The following is a 20,865-nucleotide window of genomic DNA, read 5'->3' as shown; positions in this document are numbered from 1 at the left end:
GCAATGTGTCCCAAGAGTGCTCTCTTATTTTTCTGCTTAAGATCTGACTGTAAAAATTTGTGACTTTTATGGTAGTTTGGTTTAATTGTACTTCTGTATTGGAATATACCATGTATCTGGAGATGAATGCTTTATTAACACTGTGTAGATATTGGAAAGAAAGCTAATCCAAATGTATATTTTATTCAGAGGTAATACCAAAGAGACCACTGTACAACAATTTTAGAGGGGAAAAGACAAAAAAAACCAAAACTTTTTGACACAGATGTTCCAATAAATATGAAGTGCTACAGGATGGCACAGTGGTGTAATGATGGATTTCTAATTTTCCCCTCTTTTTAAAACATGTAGCAGGATAGCAGGATGTATTTTCTCTTTGAGAGCTTGGAAGTGCTTCTCATAAATTGTTCTGGATGCTTGATTTGGTAACTTCTCGATCTTTTTGCTCCCAAGGACTAAGACAGTGAGATTGAAGTAAAGGCCTTATTCTGAGATGCACCAAATCACTGATTGCCGGGCAGTTGGCAGACACTCAGTTACTCTCAGAAATGTGGGCAGAGTGCTGCTGAAGTTCAGATTGTTTTTTTTCCTTACCAGTTGTAACACTTGCTCTGTTGAGCTTTATTATTGTAATAATAAGCTACTGTAACTAACAGGACTGCAAGGCTGTGACACAAGTGACAGCTCAGTTCAGAAGCAGTGGTGTTTGTACAGGGGAAAAGTGATTCTAGATGAGGTAGTAGAGGTCAATTAATTTCATCTTCCTTTGGAGAAACTGGAGATGGCCTACATTTTTTTATTTAGTTCATATCTTCCTTTCCCACACTTGGACTAATGATAAGCTGTATTTCTTTTAGAGCCACTTTTTAAACATGCCTGGATTTGGTGTCTTTTTTTTTTTTTTTTTTTTTTTTTTTCTATGCAACTTGAGAGCTATTTCTGGTCTGTAAACTTTCTGTGTGTCTTCTCTTACTCTGATTTTGGAGAATTGCCTTTATTTAGTCTTTGAAAGAGTGAGGAGTGCAAATTAGGAATACTTTGCTGAGCCAATACTTTGCAGCACTGATTGTGTGGAAGAAAGTTTGCAAGGCAATGTTAGCATGTTGTCCTGGTGTTTCCTCTAATGAAAATGTGTGCTTTGCCTCAGGGATATTTGAGCAGGCATCTGTTCACACAAATGCAGCAGAATTTGAATTTTCTCACACACTGAAACCCATAAGGCTTCACAGAATCAAATTATATAGTAACAAGATTGCAGTAAATACGTAAATTATGAAAGAGAGGCAGAAAAATAAAAAGAAGCAGCAAGTAATTCCACAAGCAAGGGAACTTACAAATACTGGCTTCCAAGAATTTGTGGGTTGTGGTTTGATTCTCAGATGTCTTACAAGTTGCATGCTCTGATCAAGGCTTTTTCTGCGTCTGTAACATTTATAACATCTTTCTATCAAGTGAATTTATTATGCACAAACTACTTTCCAGAAATTTTCTGCATGGAGCATGAGTAGAATTTTGTTCTTCCTTCCATCCTGGAGTTCTGGTGAAATTCTCTGTGGCTTCATAATGATGATAACTCTGTTCTGTAAAATTTATTGAAATTGGTAAGGGGATTGATAGTTGGTTTGGAAGGATGGAGGGACAGACAGGTAAACATCTGAAACTGACTGTATTAAAATCAGAAATAAACATATTCAGATATGAGGGTAGCATAAGTATCTTTTCTCAGAACCAAGCTAATGGTTTTGTCAGATGAGATTTATGATGAACTATATAAGTACTTTTTTTAATGCACAGGAACTGGCTAGGCCAGATCTGAAGCACAGAGTTTCATATGAAAATAAATAAATATGGACATAGACATAAGTGAAAACCCATGTATGCTGTCTCCTTGAAGCAAATGAGTATAAAATATACCAAAGAGGAAATGTTTAGAGAGGTAGTTTGAAAAAATGCATATTGAAAACAAAGAGAACAGCTGTATTCTAAAACCAAGTTAAGAAGTGAGACTGTCAATGAAATTTTACACTGAGTGTTCTGACAAAAGTTGGGAATTCTGAAGTCCACAAAAAAAAAAGATGAATGTGACAGTTAAATGGATTTTGATTATGATGAACAGACAAAAAGTTTATGAAGTTAATCTGAAGCTTGTGGAATAAACCCTGTTATCTGCAGAGAAAAGCTAGGCTTAGTTCAGTTGAGATTGATGCAAACAGCAGGATTAAAAATATCTATAAAAGAAGGAGAGAATGGAAGGATACTTGTGGAAAGTTATACTGATGTAAAAGAGAAAGCAGCTTCTGTGTGACACCGGAATTGTGGAATTCTTGGTTCTTTTTGAAAGTCAGCTTTTTCAGAATTGAGGGTAGATACTGTACCAGGAGGAATATTTACCATTCTCAGTGTGAAGAAGAGGAGAGAGTTAAGAGTACCTTGGGAAGTTTTTCAGAAGCTTTTTCCTGCCCTCATTGCAGCTGCCATATCACAACACCCTTTGTTCTTACAGCAGGTTTGTGAGTGGGAACAGCAGCCACCAGTAAAAATACAAAAAAGCAAACGTGGCAAAAAAGAGTATGAGACCTCCCAGGACCTCACTTGTCACTGTTATTTAAACTCTCTCTGTCCTTCCACAGGCGGGAGAAATAGAATGAGGGTCACCAGTTAGTTTTTGCAGGCTCTGATCCCTAAGTAAGCTCACTAAAATAATTCTAAAGGATTCTAGAAAGTACCTCTCACTTCTGTTAGATAATTTACCCTCTTCATTAGTTAAAAAGTTTTGTATGTTTTATTGCTGCTGCTAAGGTCAGTCAGTATTATGAGGAGTAGGAAGATGGTTTTTCCATCTAGGCTGAGGTGTTTTAAAGGATGATTTGTGTGTCATGTATCTCTGCCACATAACAGAGACAGCTCTTGAGTCGAAGGCAATAGATGTTGGAAATGTCAGTCCTGGAAGGAAAAATTTTAAATTTTCGTGACTCACAGTTTGCATCAATGCTTGTAAAACATGAAAGTGACCCATTTCACAGACTGAAACTTTTGCAGGTAGATGGGCTTTTTTGGTAGAAGTTAAGAACACTAAACTGACCTAGATTGTCTCTGTTGCTCACTGTCTTTTGTAGAGAGGTAGAAACATTGTCTCTGAGCAATCGCATTACTGGTTTGCAGTTGTATGACATTTTTTTGTTCGTGCAGCCATCAGGTAAATAGCAGAAAAGGAAAATGCACACAAAGCTTTCTCCTGCCTTGAAATAAAGGAGGAGCAATTTGCAATTTAAATCCATTCCTCATGCTTTTTTTCTGTTTACCTTTATCATCTCCTCAATACGTTCAGTCAAAGCAGCAGGGAAGATTTCAGGATGTAAAGAGACTAACTCAGTCTTTTCAGAGCATTGTCACACATTTACTATGATTTCTGATACAGTTTGAGGATGAAATGTTTTAAGTAAAATTCAACCAAGTCTCATTCCATACCATGCTCTTAGGCTCTACCACAGAGCACTGTCAGAAGACTGTATTTAGTTTTATAACATATGAACATAGATTTATATGTATTTATACAGGCATATATGTCACAGAGACAAAAGCACACGAAAAATACACAAATAAATTTAAAGAACCTTTTTTAAATATACTTCAGAAGATTTGTGTGAATGTAAACATTTGGAAACTTGTGCGGGAGAAGTCACGGTAGGCACTAGCATTTTGACCTCTTAAATAAATCTATGCAGGATTACATCTTTCACTGGAAAGGAAATGGATTTGTGGAATTTTGATTACTGCTTCTTAGCCTAGCACAAAAGATGCTATAAATTGCCTAACAGATTTGTGCATGAGACATACTATATATGACACCACACTATTGAGTTCCACCATTTAATAAAAGGCTACTTATTAAAAATTTTTATAGGCAAACCAGGAATCTCTTGCCATGTAGCCTTAATGGATGGAAATAATAAGGAAATCATCAGTTTACATATATGCAAGCAATAGTTTCTATGTATTGTTAATAGCATTTGTATGGTTAACAATGCTGATAACCCATTAAACCCCATTAAAATCTTTGAGTGTTGTGTAAGACAGAGAACTCTGTAAGAAATAAGGCACAAAATATCCTTCTGCACATCTTATGGACTTCCACATTTCTACATTCACTCTGACTATAACTTCATGTTCACAATGTGAAAACAGAGTGCATAGCTGCTCTGATAATGACCATATTCTCAGAACACTTTGGACAGCTTTAATAATGTTTCACTATGTTCCACTCACCCTCATTTCAACTTAGATTTCATGCAGCTATAGTCTAAATAGATTAAAAGGTTCTTATAGTTTAAGAATTAACATGTCAGGTTAATAAAAGCACATTGTAAGGTGCCCATCTGTGATCATCTTCCATTCTTTTTGCTGATACAGATTATGTTTATTTTGTACAGAGCATTAGAATAAATAACACAGTATAGTACTGTACTCTTAATACCTCTTTTTTTGGTATTAATCTGTGCTTAAGTGCCAAATATTGATGCTGTTTAAATGGTCTCTTCCTATATTTGAATACTGAAGTGCTACAAATGTGAACTGCCCAGCTAATGTCCCGGTCCATTGTAACATAGGTAAAATGCTGGTGTGGACCAAAACATTTTCTAACATAAACCTGAAAAACAGCAACAACAACAACAACAACATGCAAAGCAAACTGGTGGGTGGACTTTATCCACCACAGAAATAGAACTTAAAAGACAAATGGGCAGAGAGAAAATATAGTCACAGATAGATTCCATTTTGATATCTTCTCAGAAGTTCCAGAGTGATTAATTCTAGGTGACAATCAGATAAAAAGATTGCATTGTACCAGTCACAGACACTGGACAGTTCCTGCCTGCTTCAGAACAGCAAAACCACCTGTATAGTTCAAGCCAGTTTTTTGTGTCATAATCACATCAATATCCTTTTCAGAGGCAGAATTACCATCCAGTGGATCTCAGTTCACAGGACATCACAGTTACACTCACTCCATCTACTCGGTCACCTCTAGAATTAGGTACAATGGTGCACATGTCTGAATTTCTTATTCAACAGTCACTGGGCTTCCTGTTGTAATAGCTTTGTAGTGACTTTTATTTTCCTGTTTCATTCTGAAATGGTGTGAGTCCTTAATTTTCAGTTTATGCTGTCTTTATGGCTGCTTCGGTCTGTATTGTGATTGTTTAATTCTTGGTTTTTCCATTGAATGCTTGTTCCGTTCATGGGCACTGAAGTCACCAAACTCTTAGATTGGGAGCAGCAACAGCAAAGACATGACTGAAAATTAATAATAAATAAATAAATAAATAAATGTTAAGACAAATCTCTCAGTTATATGCAGATTGCTTGCCATATTTTTTATTCAGAAATGACAGATAACAGATTCTAGCTGAAGGGAGTGTTAGCTATATTCAGGGAGATTTTTATCCTAGGGCAGAAATGATTCTTGTGATTGAACATCACAAGTGCAGAAAATTAGGTCCAGACTCTTCCTCTTATTTACAAATAACTTTCACAGTATGAAAAGGGAAAATTGTTTGACTAAGGTAAATAAATTGAGAACTGACAGAATTCAATAAATATTTTTAGGTGCTGGGTTGATTGTTCTTTCCCCCTCTTTATCATTGTACTTGACAAACTTAGGGATCAGCATGCTGCTTAGCATGGAAGAGAAATAAGAAAAATTCCCCAGCCTGTGGCTTACATCTCTTCTCCCATCTTAGAAAAAGACAAAATTATTTTGGAAAAGGTTCAGTGAACATACTGAGATGTAACATCTTGCACAGTTAGGAATAGAAGCTGATTTCTTACTTATCATGTGAAAATGCTCCCTTAAAATAGTTTGCAAATCTGAGCAGGCTACAGACAAACAGGTATTCCCTAAGTCTAATAATTCTTCGCATTTTTATCACTAGTTTGGATTCTGCCTATTCTCAGACTTAAAGTTTAGTGGTACAGTCCTGTCATCATTTGTTTTTCATTGAAGATAAAGCTATTTTAGTCTTCCATTTCATTACTTTCTTTACTCTCTTTTTTTTTTTTTTTTTGCTTCCTGTGGCCTTTAATAGATGGACAGGGACTTGCAGAGGTATGTTGTCATAAGGAAATTATTTTATCCTTAAAATATATTTGCATGTGTTGGAACTGGAAAATGCAGGTAGAAGACATAATGCATATTTGATTGCCAAAGTCAACCCAGGTGCCTGACTTGGTATTCAAGCCTGAAAATTTTAGTCATTTATGAAATTGTTTAATATGGGCAGCTTGGTGTCATCGAGAGTGGCAAATTGTGACCAAGCAAATTCTATTTCACATGCATGCCACGTTCAGCTAAATAGTATTTACAAGAGCTTGTCTATCTCAGTTTACACATATGAGGACTATGTCAAACATTTATTGGTTTAGAATTTCAGATGAAGTGGATAGTTTCACTTTCATCTTGGTACATGTGCTATGTGAACTGAACTGCTAGTTGCTAAACCAGACAATTTATATTCTTTCATTCCTTTGCATGCTTCTTCTCCCAGCTGTTAAAAATAGAAAACAGCCACGTGGTTCAATACAGTTAGTTAACTGGACATAAAATCTTATCAAGAGAAGCTTACCTGAAAACAGTTTTTAAACTTCTTGCTCACAAAATACAGAGCTATGGGGTTTATACAAGAGTTCATGGTTGCCAGGTTGATGCTGATGTAATCCAAGGGCAGCAAGAAACTAGGCAAGAGGAGGACAAACATTTAAACAGTTCGTATGCTACAGAAGCATCCATTTTCCTTGTGGTTACAGCCTCTTCTGTCACACAAATTCATTCTCTCTTACCTAACTCCCTCAATCTAATCTTCTACCATGCCATGTTTATAATAACCCGTCTCACAGATGTTCAAAAAATCCAGAGCAAAGTGATTGAAATAATGACAGGCAACATTTGTTGGGATTATGCTACCGTATTAAAACTGAAAACGCTGAAAATGGGTGCAGCTTAAAATTAATGAACACCACAGTTGCATTGCACAGTGACATTCCTCATAGAAATTCTAAGGGTACAGCATTATTTTTCTTCAGTACAATATATTGGCATAGAAAATGAAGTACCTGAGCAGTTCACATCTGCTGGGGTCTTTTTCATTGTATACCATTTTCTTCAAAATCCGGCTCAGATGGAGAGGGAACCAGCAAAGAGCAAAAATCACGACTAAACAGAAAACTGTCTTGGCAACTTCTCGGCGCTAGATAAAGGAGATAAGAATGTATACTGAGTGCCCAGTTCATACTAGCAGGTGATTGTAGTTAGTAATGTTGGCAGCAAAGTCACTAATATAGATAAATTATGAAAGTATTCCCAAAGTGAAGCTTTCAGACTACCTGATGTACTACTCTTTTATTATGGAGTTTGTCATGTTCTTGATCCTGGTCGTCTCCAACAGAACCTGCTCATCACTGAGGCTGGAGCAGCTGGGCACAGAGGTATTGGTACTGCTAGAATGTTGTAGAATTGTCTCTGATATAGTGTTCTATAAAGGGATACTGGCCAGTATCTTGATTTTGCTATGTGATCCTTACACATTTACTATGTGATCTTGATGTTCTCAGGTAAATATTTCCTCGACAAACATTTCAGAAATGTTGTTATTACAGCTTAATCTTGTAATACTTAGGAAATAATTGCAATTTAATCTTTTTTTAAATGTGGCTCTAGAGAGTAACAGATATTTTAGTGGATTTTTGACAACGCATACCAGCGGTGTTTGGTAGGCATGGGTTTGATAAAGAGAAGCATATGAAGGGGTAAGGATTCCACTGGCTTATAAGAGTGACAAGCAGTGCTAGGCTCTGTCATGAAAGAACTTGAAGTCAAATAGTGATTACAGTCTTGTTAGGCTTTGAATATGAGTATTATAGTTTCTTCTTTTTTATAATAGCAGCTTTTATCAAAATATTAAAATATTTGTGATTAGACATTAATGTGGACAGGGAGACAGGGAGGGAGGGAGGGAGGAAGGAAGCAAGGAAGGAAGGAAGGAAGGAAGGCAAAAGATGAGGGTTAAAAAGATAAACATGTTTAAATTTTAAAGTCATCCTGCAGCAGCCAGGATGAGAAGCTTAGTGGGCACTGCTTTTTAGGATGGTGGATTCCCCCACCTCCTAGTACATACCATTCCAGTTCTACTGGGTGGAGTAGCCTGTGTGTGGCCCTAAGACACACTGTGTTGCAGTCCCAGGGCCTGATGAGGGAAAAAGTGGAGAATCTGCACAAGGGGAAGATTTTCCAGTCAGCCCTGATCTGGAATGAACCAGCAGAGGAGGAACCTCTGTGAGAACTCACTCTGATGCAGAGCAACTGCTTTGGGGATGCACATCTGTGAACATGGAAGTTAAAAGAATGGAATTTGAAGGGCTGATATTAATGCAGGGGAAAAGCTCCAGACTCTTTTTTTAAGTTCAGTTAAGTGTTAAACATGAGCCAGCGCTGCCAAACCAACAAAGAGACCTGACGGTTCCATGAGCGACTTTGTTCTGTGATCATTTGTTTGCTCTGTTCTCCTGTTGCTCTTTTCAAAGCAGCTACAGCAGTGGTACTGCAACAGTGCAATAACCCTGAGAAACAAAATCCACTCTTTCTAAACGAGGTTATTCTCCAATTGCTTTTTATATGAAACTACAGTTACATATCAAAGAGTGCCAAAAGGAGGGAGGATCCATGGAGTGATATCTTTCTACAGAAAAGGAAACATTTTTGGCAAATCTTTGTAGTTAAATTTCAAAGCATTTAGACAGTAGTGATTTGAGGTTAAAGTAACTGTCAGAATAAGAAAAGAAAGAAAAAGGTTAGTTTCCTGAGCATACTGTCTTCAATGCCTCCTTATACAATGATTTAGTCTTTTTTTCCAGGTTTAAATGAATGCCTTGACATCATAAATAACCCACATCCTCACTTTCTACTTCTGTAGTTTACTGTATTCAGGTACACTTTGAAATATTTCTAATGTAACCCACAGAGAAAAGAACAATATTTTCAAGCATTGGTGTTTCTAATATATTTACCTGCTTCAGGTGTTCACTGAGAGCAATTCTCAAGTTGCTGTTTCTTCTGTTTAACATTTCACAAGTCATTAGCGTATAAAAGATGGCAGTACATGCCAGCGGCATGCAGAAATAGAAACCAAACAGCCACCAATCCTTTGCATCTTTGTAAAACTGTAGATAAGGAAAAGAAGACAGCAGATATTTTCTTATGATTGAGTGTGAAATACCACAGAAAGGCCTTGGAAAAGCATGACAGTTGGTACACTGGTATCTGTCTGTTTGCTTATTGTTGATCTCTTTTTGACCAACATCAAAATAGGAATTGTGGCAGTGCAAACATTTACAGATAGCCTGCCTGTACCTTTGTTGCAATCTGTCTCAGGTTGGAACTAATTATTTTTGGTTGTACTTTCTGAACATTTATATTCATTCATGAAAACTAGAATACAGCTGCATGAAAAAGAACTGCCAAAATGCAGACAGTGTCAGTCTGAGATAATGAATCTTACTAAAAGCCTGTCTCAGGAAATGCCATTTACCTCTACAGCTTCTGTCCTGATGCCAAAAAAGGAAAATTCAAAATGTCTTGTAAGTTTAATCACCTTTTGTTATCAGTGAAAAGGTTGGAAGTTGGTTTGCTTATGTACTGGGCAGATAGGAGCCACTTCATAAGTGTTTGTCTGATATGTGCAAAGCTTAGGGATGGCTTCCAGTGGTACAGTTACTTTTAACCCCTTGACTGCCATTTCCACCATTTGCCTTTTGTGGCAGGACAGTGGGGTATTGGTAGAATAACAATCCTTTACTCTGTGTAATTTTAAATATTAGCCGTGATGTAGGCAATGCTGTAAGTTAATACATTTATGTATTGTGGGGAATACTACATTTGAGAAAACATTTAAAATAGCTCTTTTCTGTAGAGGATCATGTTTTCAGACTTCAGAAAATAATGTATCTTGGTTTTTAACTTTTATGCTCAGCCAAAAGTATGCACTAAAATATGGCATTTCAAATACTTCCTGTGTCTAGATTATTAGTATAAGAGGGATATGTCACTCTTTCCCAGCTTGTTTGTTCCTAGAGGATGTGCTCTTGTAATATCACAGTTCCTACACCAAATATCAAAATTCTTATGCCTGAGGGTTTTATGAATCCTTTTTGAAAAACTCAAACTTTTGACATCATGTTTACATTTAAAACCAAATAGCACTAAACTTTGAAAGATGAAAAAAAAAGTTGATACAATTAATATATGGTGTTTAATAATGTTACTTTAAAAATCTACTTCAGTTACATTAGGAAGTTGATTTACTAAGAAAAAGGGAATGCTTTTGATTTTTTTCCCTCTGCCACAACACAGCTGCATACAGAATTCGCTAGTTTAGATTATGCTGCTTGTTTCTAGGCCACAATCCAACCTCAGTCTGGGACACTGTGTTGTGTTGATTAACTTGTTTCCTCCTCCTCGTTAGCCTCCTCCCTGAGGAGGGGCTGCAGTCTCCTGCATAGCTGCACTTTCCTTGGGGGCAGAATTTCCCCCTCTGGGAGCAAAGCTTTTGCCAGCAGAAAACCGGAAACCAATATACCTCATATTTGAGGAGTTTGTACTGAGGGCAAATGTAATTACTGCTCCTTCTGCAGAGCAAAGGATTACAAATGCATGGAGACAATTATCTTTTCCATGGCAAATTCCTCCAAGTCAGCCTGGAATCATGTTGGCTGTGCAGCACAACAAAATGTGTACTACGTGAATCCATTCCATGTTTACAAGGAAAACTTTGTGTCCTACCAGTGTTCCAGCCTCTGTGAGCATTGCCTGCTGGTCAAGAAAACACACATTAGGTCTGTGTCACAGCCCTGACCAATACGCCACTTCTGGATGAGGAGTTGGCCTAGTGGAGTTATAAAACCTACTCTAGTTTGTAAATGATTAATTGAGGAATCTGAGTTTCACTAAGCTTACATCAATGCACAAAAATGGGTTGATTGAAGAGAAGTAGACATTCTTTTGTTTGTCTTGAAAGCCCACATGGAACTGGTTTTCTACAGGAAATGTGCATTTTAAACAAGTTTCCTAGTGCACTCAGCCTCTTGGGAGTCATGGTCTAGCATGAATATTTTAAATCTTTCAAAGATAGCTTTAAACATGCATAAAGCTCCTATTAAAAATGAAAGTTATTAATAAATACTTCCTTAAGTTTAGTAATTGTTTATTGTGGTGTTTCTGGTAGTAAATACTATAGTTAAGGTTAAAATGGCATTTCCACTTTAATCTTATGTTTGTACTTGCTTGCAACACATTGAAGCACAAAGCTCTCCATTTTGACTAACACATCCAACATTTACTCTCAGCTTGGACATAACTGCTGGTTTGTTTCCTTAAAAATCAGACTGCTGTGGGGAAATCGGTACTTCTGAATTACACTGAGCAAGTAAGAGATACTACTTCCTGCTAGGAAAACAAACCAAGCTACTCTACTTAGAACATTAAGAACAGAACAGTAATCATTAAAGTTAGTATGCCTAGGAAAGACCTGAACAATAATGTTTTTGAGAAAAGGGAAAACTATTATTTTTCTTAGGGAGAAAGGAAGTGAAGGTTGTCCAGGCACATTTGAGGAGAAAAACAGCCATTAGAGAAGGGAAATTTTGCTGCAGTATGTAATTCATAAATCACAGTGTTATAACTACAGTATCTACAGTCGTATAAGCTGTGGCTTCAAGAAACAAAAATATAATAAACTATAATAAAATATAATAAATTCCACTCTGTCTTTACCTGCATTAATTATTGCCATTAGGGAATTCCTTTTGTCTTCTCTTTCAATTATCTCATGCTCTTTTGGCCATCCCTATAGTCTGTGTAACCCTACCAGAGTTGGGGTTGTTCCTCTGAAAAAATAATCATCTACACTTTTTATTTTCCAAAATTCCTAGCTCCACTTTACCTTATCCTTCCCAATTCTAGGCCAAGTTATGTTCTGATCCAATAAAAGGAGAAGCACCAGACATTCAAAAAAGAAAAACTTATATTCTATTACAAAAAATTCTAGTCCAGGAAAGAATACTGAGTTTTTCTCAAGACTTAAGACCTGGTGCTGTCTGCCTTCTCTGCAACAGATCAGAATATTACTCTTTCTTTTTCATTACTGGATGAATGGTAATGGCCTTTGGTAATGGCCTAATGATTACTGGCCTTTCACTGTATTCAGAAATTAAAAAAATTAAGATATTTTCTCATTGTAAGGCCAGGTGGAAAACCACTATGCCCCTATGCAGTAATCTATAGATTCTGTAGGGACTTCTCACCTGAGCTGCTTTGCAGAAGTTGATGTGGGTATTGACAGCTGTTAATCTTCAGGATCACTGAGGTTGAGGGGTAGGAAATGTGCCGAGGCAGCCTGGTATGTCTCAGGCACTCCTCTTGCAAGAGGAGCTGCTGTATTTAATAGCAGCTAGCACTGCACAAGCACCTAGCTGGAGGTGTGGGTCTGTCAGCTTTGTAGTTATGATTTCTTGTAAACTAAAGGATTATTTTTTATTTGACTTTAATGCATGTAGCATGGCCCCACCCTTTTCTCTGTGTGCCAAGAGAGCTGACTACTGCATACAACAGGGTGACTAATCATGTTAAAACATGTGTTTTGACATTTACAAGCTCCAAGGTGTTGTACCTTGAAACTCAAAACTTTTTAAGGCTCTGGCTACCCTGATATATCTCTTGATTGTACTTTAAGCAGGTGTGAATTGCAAATGTCTGTAGTAAGAATTCTCAGTAGCAAAGAAATGAAAATGCAGTAAAGCCCCATTTAATCTCTCTGGCTGAAAGCAGAGACAAGTCGCTGTGAACGTGGGATCCTCTTTGCACCAGTACACATTAAAATACATTTTGCAGTTTAATGTATGAATAAACTCTATTATCATCCAGTATCTTAATTGTCTAACACGTGTACTGTGGGTTCCAAAAAAGAGAAGACAGGATGTTACTTACCAACATGAAGTCGTTTGTAGGTTTGAGCATGCAGGTAACATAACTTGCATCCTTGTATTTGAAAGGTACCACGGCAAAGCCAATTGCTTCTGGGATGGCCAGTATGAAGGACAGAAGCCAAATGGAGAAAATTTCAATGGCAGTGATCATTGGGATTCCAATCCCCTGAACACGGCTCCAGGACGCAACTGCTCTGTACCTGAAAGAGACAGGTGTTGGTTTCCAGTCAGCGGTTTCCTTCTTAAAAGATCACAGTTCAGTGTCATATGGCAAGTAAATTCCTAAAGCTGACATTTGAGACTTGTATTACTTGTTTTTTCTGCCTATTCCAGGGCCTCTGCCAGCTATCTACTTACCTAGGACATAACAGGGCTCATTGAGGGGTGGAGAGCAGAGAGCCTGCTGCTCCTGTTCTGCTTGGGTGTGGGATTGTGTGGAATTCTGCTGGGTGGACTGCACTAATGATTTCTAATTAAAGTAGGACAGACTTTATCTTTCAGTAAATAACCGCCATAACAGAGGAAAAAAAGCTTCCAGGCACACAGCCATTCTAACAGATAAAAAGCATCCATCTCCTTCAGCTACCTCAGCTGTAGCAGCAGTGCTATCCAAAGTGAAGCTGTGAGCTTCCAGGCAATGAAAGACCGGGAAAATACTTTTGATGAAGTGTAAATGCATTTGTTCTATTTACACTGTTTAATGAGCTGAGAGGATTTTTCTCCTCTAGTTGTCTCTCAGTTTTCAATGAGCTTGTAGAAATTTATTAGCCTTGAGGCTAATAAATATCTCTCTATCAGCTCTGGTCAGAAGGTTGTAAAGTTATTCAGAGAAGACTGATAGGCATAGAATACAGAATGCAATCCAGTCCATAAACTAAATTTTCAGTAGAAGATTTAACTGTTGTCCTATAATTACTGCAGTAAACTACTTGCTTAGCATTTCCAACAATTTAGCAAAGACAGAATCAGTGGAAAGAATATTATTTTTGATCTTGTAATAATCTGAAATTCATTCTGGAGAGCTCTCTGTCATTAATGTAACAGCTTCTGAACTGCTTATTTTGCTTCCTTAAAATAATAACACCTTCCAGTTTGGAGTGACAGTACTGCATGGATATATCATGGCATCCACTGATGAAATAGTCTTCTTTAGTTGAGGATAAAAGTCAAGAAAGGTTGTTCATCTGCTTTAAAAAATATCAGATTAAAAAGGGAAATACTGGATTTGGAATTTTTGAGATCGCAGAATCACAGAATGAACTAGGTTGGAAAAGACATTTTGAGATCATCAAGTCCCACTAAGATGGAAGGAATGAAGAGCTTCTGAAGGGGAAAAAAGCATTTTTTGAGGGCTACAGGATGTAGGATACAGAGATCAGGAAAATTTGATTATTGAAAGGCTTTCTAAGTCGTCCTTTAACCAATACAGTAACACTGGATTCACACACAAATAATTTCTTCTGATTTCTTGTATCACACCCTCTTTTTAGTTTGGAAGTGTGCTTATTAACTAGATGGAAGACTTGGGAATTCCATCCCCTGTAGCCTCAGTCTTAGGGGAATGACAATGCCTGAATACAAATCCAGGCTTAAGCCCCTCACAAAAACTTCAGCAAGCATTGCTATAACATCACTGGAAGGTGGCAGGGCCTGCCATCACCCCTGCAGAAAACAGACTGGAAAGCTTTGCCTTGATATCTACAGCAGTGTCATGCACAGCACAGTCACAGGTGTACTACAGACAGGCTCTCAGAGCATCTTGTCTACAGAAATGTGTGTAGAAATTCTTTGAGCATAAAAAAGCAAATAGTAGTAATAATAATTTTAGTACTAATAATAATTTTAATAGTAATAATTTTTCAGGGGGTGTTCTGTGGGTTATGTAATACAGAGGATCTTTGTCTAGCCACAAACCTTCCACAATCAAGAGTGAAAAAGTACTTCAGGGTTTATTTCCCTCATACTTGGAAAACATAGGATATCTGCCAGGGACCTGACATAAAATACATGCATAATGCATTGCATTTAATTCCTTACTCTAAAATCTGTGTGAGATTTGTCTAACTTTCCTTTTGTTCTGTTTATTTCCCTCTTGTCTCCAATCTTGTCTAAAATGTTCACTTTTTTTCCAGGTCACTTCCTGTCCTCTGCTTGATGTTGTGGCTCCTCTTCTCTCTCCCTTTTTCATTTTCAACTGCTCATGCATGTGCTGTCAACTTGTATACATACACACAATTAAATATTTTGCACTCCTATCCAGTTATAATATGCTTCAAGCATTTCTTTCAGAAGTACATATTTTCTGGATCTGAAAACATCAGTGGGTGCTTTTGTTCTCCTATTCCTTTTAACTTAGATTAGAAATTAGATGTTAATTAGAAAACTAGATGTTCAAATGGCCCCTTAATATAACAAGTGTCTGTTCTGGGAATATCACCAGCCCTTTGTAAGAGTGAAAAGCAATGCAGGAAACATAAGGGACAATATCAAACATGTATGAAGCAGTCACTGTCAAGATGAGTGCCAGAACAGTTCCTAAATGTCCCTACTGCTGACAGTTGCTGATACTGAACTCTTCTGCTTCATTATTAGCAACCATAGCTGTTATTCATTTTATGCAAATATCTTAATACCATAAAGCTCTTAGAGTTTTATTTTAGTGGCAAAATCTCGACTTGTCTCATGCATTTGCTGTGAGTTGGTCTTAACTGTGAGTTGCACTTACTGTGAGTTTAAGTAGATAAAAATATCTACTTTAGGATTACTCTCCTTTGCAATGTGCTACGCAGAGGGGGCAAGAAGAGAGTGTATACACCTTAAATGAGAGCCATATCTTCACTTTTCTTCTTCAACCCATTTCTTCATCAAAATCATTATGCCCAAGACATAAGCAAGAGTAGAAACTCAGGCAGGGAAATATCCTTCCTCTTAGTCACACTCAGGCACTGTTTAGAAAAAGAGTCACACTGTCGTCACCATCGTGACCAAGAGTTTAAAAATGCCTGAGGGGCATCTGAGACAACATCGAAGTGAGCTTCCTCCGAAGGCTGAATGGCTGGCTTTCTGTCAGCCTCTTAAAATCCTCTCCACATGTGAGTGGCTATTGTTCCCCTTGGGCATGCACAGTTAAACCTTAATACACTGTCAGGGCAAGTCACTCCAGGGCAGTGGTAATGAGGGGCATTTCACAATAGGATGTAGTTAGCGCAGGGATTTTCCTGATAGGGAAAAAAAAAAAAAAAAAAAAAAAAAAAAAAAAAAAAAAAAAAAAATCCTGTTCTAACTTAAGGCTGTAGTCTTCAACAGGGATAGAGAGTCAACAGCGACTAAAAATATGGAGCTCTGGATTCACTCTACCGATTGACTCTGTCTTTTATATGCAGTATATAGGGACCCAAAATAATTATAAAAATACCTTTCAGGAGCTTTTGCAAGAATTAACTTGCCCATAGAGCAGAAACAGTCCAGCTGTGACAGCAAACTATTTCATATATACACATTTTCCATTCTAGAAAGCAACCTTTAGCTGATGAGGAATTTTGTGTTAATGTGCCCAGCTTCCAGTGTCCAACCTAACTTATTGAAGGTGCTCTGAGCTTTCATGGTGATTGAAACTAGATTCAGTTCTTGTTAGCCAATATCAGAATCTGGCTCTATACATCTGTTTCCTAACACACATCCTCTGCAACCACTTACTAGAGTAGCAACAGATGATAAAGAATATGTCCTTGGCAAAGTGTCTAAGCTAAGGGAGGAAATTAAATAGTCTGAGTCTGATCCCATACCAGACTTTATACTCAAATGGAAACAGCATTCGGTTGTTCTGAGGATTAGCAAATCAGTCCTTGTAAAAATATGTATGCATCTACAAAAAGGTAGCTTCAGCTGAGTTAGTTCCAATTTATAAAAATGTATATAACAGTGGAACTTCATCTAGTGAAACTGCAGTTGTCTGAATTTATCTAACAAACTGTCTGTTTCATGTGCTTGATCTATGATTTATTCCTTAGAGTGGTCCATGGGATTTTATTTAATGGTAGGCAGATATTGTTTGAGAAATAGAATTATTTTTGGTGTTCTCAGACTCAAAAAAATGGAAGTAGAACAGTTACCTGTATTACCTTATTTTAATTTTTTTTTTTAATTGATGGATTTGGCTAATGAGGCACTAATGCAGTGAGGAACTGTATTTTAGGTATGGATACTACCAAGTGATTTATCCACTGCAAACCTTATACATCAGCTTTTTCTATAAAGCCAAACCAAGATTAATTTTAAAGCTTCTTTGAATCCCTGTACTAATACACATACTGTGATTTATTTAACAGTATTTTCTGTATTTAGAGGTACTGATGTTTTGGAGTAGAGCATGATCAAGTAACTCAATACATAAAACCAACATTTACAGAAGCCAAGTGTTCATCTGCTATTGCATTTTATGTATTAAGAAAAAATAGCAGAAGCATTAATTTTCAAACTACCTATGTCAAACTATCAAAGCAAGTTTCCAACAACTTTTTCAGTAGAGCTCTGTTAGTTTTGAAAGTTATCAGAATAAACCCTGTTTATTGTCCATAGGCAGTGAGTTGAAAAACTAATTTTTAAGCCTAAAGATTATGATCTTGTTCAAATACAAAAAAAACCCATGAGTTCATATGAAAGAAAGAAATCTGAATTCTGAGTCAAACGCAAGTAAATTTTTGTCTGCTAAAAGAAGTTGAAATAACGCTTTACCAGAGCTTTTAAATACTTTTAAAAAACATGAAAAGTTCATTAGCACAAGGACTTACAATATTATAATTTGAGCCACAAATGTGGTGCTTGGCATTAGCCAGAATATAAAAGACCAGAATCTAAGTTATATCTGTATTGCAATCTGCCTGCTAAGACCATGCTTAGTGCTCCCAAATTTAGGAAATCTTCATGTGCAAGAACAGTGGCAAAAGAGTAAAACATACTGTACCTGTCCACACTAAGGGCACACAGGTTAAGGACTGTGATTCCCACTGATGCCTTCTGGATAAAGGGAAGGAATTTGCAAAGAAACTGTCCAAATTCTGTATTTCCAAAAGGCCACTTCTGCGCGAGGAGCTAAAGAGAAGATACAACATAATCAGAATATTTACACAGTAACCTAGCAAGTATGTCACAATTGTAGTTATTTCTTGTCTTAGACACAGCCAATGTAACCTTGAATTCTCCATACCTCAAGCATATCCCTAGTACTGAGTGGATCTGGGAACTAACTGCTACTGTGGAAGCACAGAAGTTGAAAGTTTACATAAAATGTTGACCTTGTGCTGTTGCAATAGTAAATTGCATTGTTAACATTTTTTTTTAATTTTGTGAACCTGCCAGCAGTACTGAACAATGAAAATCTAACTCAAGCCTGTCATAAATGGCTATCATAAATGGACTGCCATGTCCCAGAACCAGGCAGTCAAAACATAACTCAGGGTCCATAATGAAATACCTCAGAGCCAAGTCCTGATGCTGCATGCAAGTAGATTCTTGTCATGGTAAATGTACCATTGTGTAACTCATGGCAATATTCAGTGCCAGACTCTGAGGAGTGTGAAGAAAACACTGTGCATGCTTAATTTTTTCCATATTACATTTTAAAGGACAACCATGCAAACATGTGGGCTGTGCTTCAAGGCATCCATTGGAAAGATGTGAGTGACTGAGGCTTGGAGCACTATTTCCAAGGAGGCATTTACATAATAAATATTAGTACAGTGATTCATGTGCACAGTTGTGAAGAATTAGCATATAAGTATTTCTAGCTATAACTGTAAAAGCTTTGAACATGTCTTGGAACTGGGCTTTGATAGCAGGTATACATACAAAATACAGGACACAAAATTATTCAGGATAATCAAATCTATGCCTGGCTGCAGAGTCACAGGTGATCACCCTTTACTTGTGCTGACAGTAAAATGGCGGATTACATTCAATGTAAGTAAGTGTAATAAATGAAAAATTATTGAGTCCATACAAACTACTGAGCCCTAATTTAGCTATTTTAACCCAAGTAAGGGATATTTCGGCCCTCATGAATAGTTTTATTGAAAAATGAAGTCACTAAACCTTCTCACTCTTGCACTACCATTTTGTTCATCTTCTTCTCTAAGTCTTTTCTCTAAGCTGCTGAGGCTTTCTTAGAGGTAGGATGTTCATGTTTTGAGAGTCAGCTTTGCAATCACAAAGACTAAAATTTTTTTCATTAGAATCTTAGGTCCTGGAACACACTTATCTGGTAAAAGTGGGTGTATTCTAGCTATAGAATTAGAAAAACAAATTCTGATTTTAACTCAGGACAGTAGTATTCAATGTAAATGTTTCTATTTAAATTAGTGTTAAATTGAAGTATGCTAATAATCACTACCTTTAGCAATACAAATCTTAACTGTGGGAAGTTCAAATTCACATCTGTCTTTATCTCAGTTAAGGTAGGTGTTACCTTTCTGTTTTTTCACAGCATGAGCTTTTCAGAGAACTTAGCTGTAGCATATGGATGTTTATCACAAAATTCTACCTAGGTAGGAATTAATCTTCTCCTCATAATTCTGCTGTGGATTTTTTGCACCCCCTCTGTTTTATAGTCATTCATCACAATGCTGAGTTACTTGTGACTTTGTCCCCTAAATGATACCTCAAAAATGCTGGAAGCAGCTATGCACTCCACATTGCCTGCGTCTCTCTAGGACTATGTTAATGCCATTTGATTACTTGTATTTCAGGACAGATTTTAGCAACTCACAGCTTTCAGCCAGCTGAGTGGAAACTGTGGATCAAACTTATGTGTGCAAGCACCTTCGTTATGGTATCCCAGTTTAGGATAGTCACATTTGATGAAAGGAAATCCCCCTTTTCTTAAAAGGTTAGGATTTGGATTGCTAGGATTGGTGACTTAACAATAGTCAGTACCTTCAGTAGAAAAAGTGATAAGTTTATATCTGCAAGCTCTTGGTTAGTTCCTCTATCTGTATTTATAGACTGAATGAAATACATTTAAAGCTCCAGCAGAATTGTTTTCCAGATAGGTTTGCAATAGTGTAACAAATGTTTGCAGAGCATATTCTGCATTTTGCCTAGAATTCTCATATGAGATTTTAGTTTTTATCACAAAAAAAAAAAAAAGTTGAAAAAAGAAGGGATGATCAGGACCCATAGCAATTCAACCATGTTGTAGTCACATGGAATTTCACCTCCAAACTCTTGGCTGGGTTTGGGTAAAATTAGAGTAGTTCTCAGGCTGGAAAGGCTAAATTATAAATGGCACTGCCATGGAAAAGCAGCTCTAGCAGACTTCTGTCAATCTCCTGTGCCAACCAGCGCCCCAAAACCCATTTATCATTATAGATCACACTTTAAAAGGCAACTGAAAGCCACCTATTCATTTCTGTGCCCTGACTGTGGCTGTAGCTACACCAGCAGTAGAAACGAACAAGCACTTTGTAGTGACTGTGAAACTCTGCTACTACAAGGCAAATATTAGCTTCAAAAAGAAAAGTGTTGTACTTGAAAAAGGTTCACTAACTCATTACTCCTCACGGGGAAGCTTTATCATGATTCCAGCATGTACGCTTCCACCCACACCCCAGGAAGCTCTCCTTTTTTGAGATTAAAAAGTATTTTATTCCTTTTGTTTCTTACACTTTCCTCTAATTGAAGTCATCTCAGTACCAAATCATTAGACATTCTTTTCAAGTGGATTTTAATCAAAATCCCTGGGACCAGAAATAAGGTTTTTTGATTTCAAGATTCACTTTGCAATCATTTCTGGGGGTGTACTCCATTATCACTCCGCATCAGCTATGCATTCATTAC

At 37.1% G+C, this 20,865-nt stretch overlaps 1 protein-coding gene across 2 annotated transcripts in view; it reads right to left on the bottom strand.

Moving 5' to 3' along the window:
• Positions 1-3,460: 3,460 nt before the first annotated feature.
• EDNRA (endothelin receptor type A) overlaps positions 3,461-20,865 on the bottom strand; it is a 33,246-nt gene continuing 15,841 nt past the window's right edge. For both annotated transcript variants that reach the window (XM_068187804.1, XM_068187805.1), the window contains exons 3-8: positions 17,996-18,123; positions 13,034-13,232; positions 9,061-9,213; positions 7,111-7,244; positions 6,624-6,732; positions 3,461-5,295 (exon numbers count right to left, since the gene is read on the bottom strand). In XM_068187804.1, the coding sequence (XP_068043905.1) occupies positions 5,155-5,295; positions 6,624-6,732; positions 7,111-7,244; positions 9,061-9,213; positions 13,034-13,232; positions 17,996-18,123 (864 nt within the window). In that variant the 3' untranslated portion in view covers positions 3,461-5,154. The remainder of the gene's footprint in view (positions 5,296-6,623; positions 6,733-7,110; positions 7,245-9,060; positions 9,214-13,033; positions 13,233-17,995; positions 18,124-20,865) is intronic.

Source organism: Anomalospiza imberbis, chromosome 4 (assembly GCF_031753505.1).
Source record: "Anomalospiza imberbis isolate Cuckoo-Finch-1a 21T00152 chromosome 4, ASM3175350v1, whole genome shotgun sequence".
Lineage (NCBI taxonomy): Eukaryota > Metazoa > Chordata > Aves > Passeriformes > Viduidae > Anomalospiza > Anomalospiza imberbis.
The sequence above is the reverse complement of the archived record's forward strand: the minus strand, read 5'-3'. Positions and strand labels throughout refer to the sequence as shown.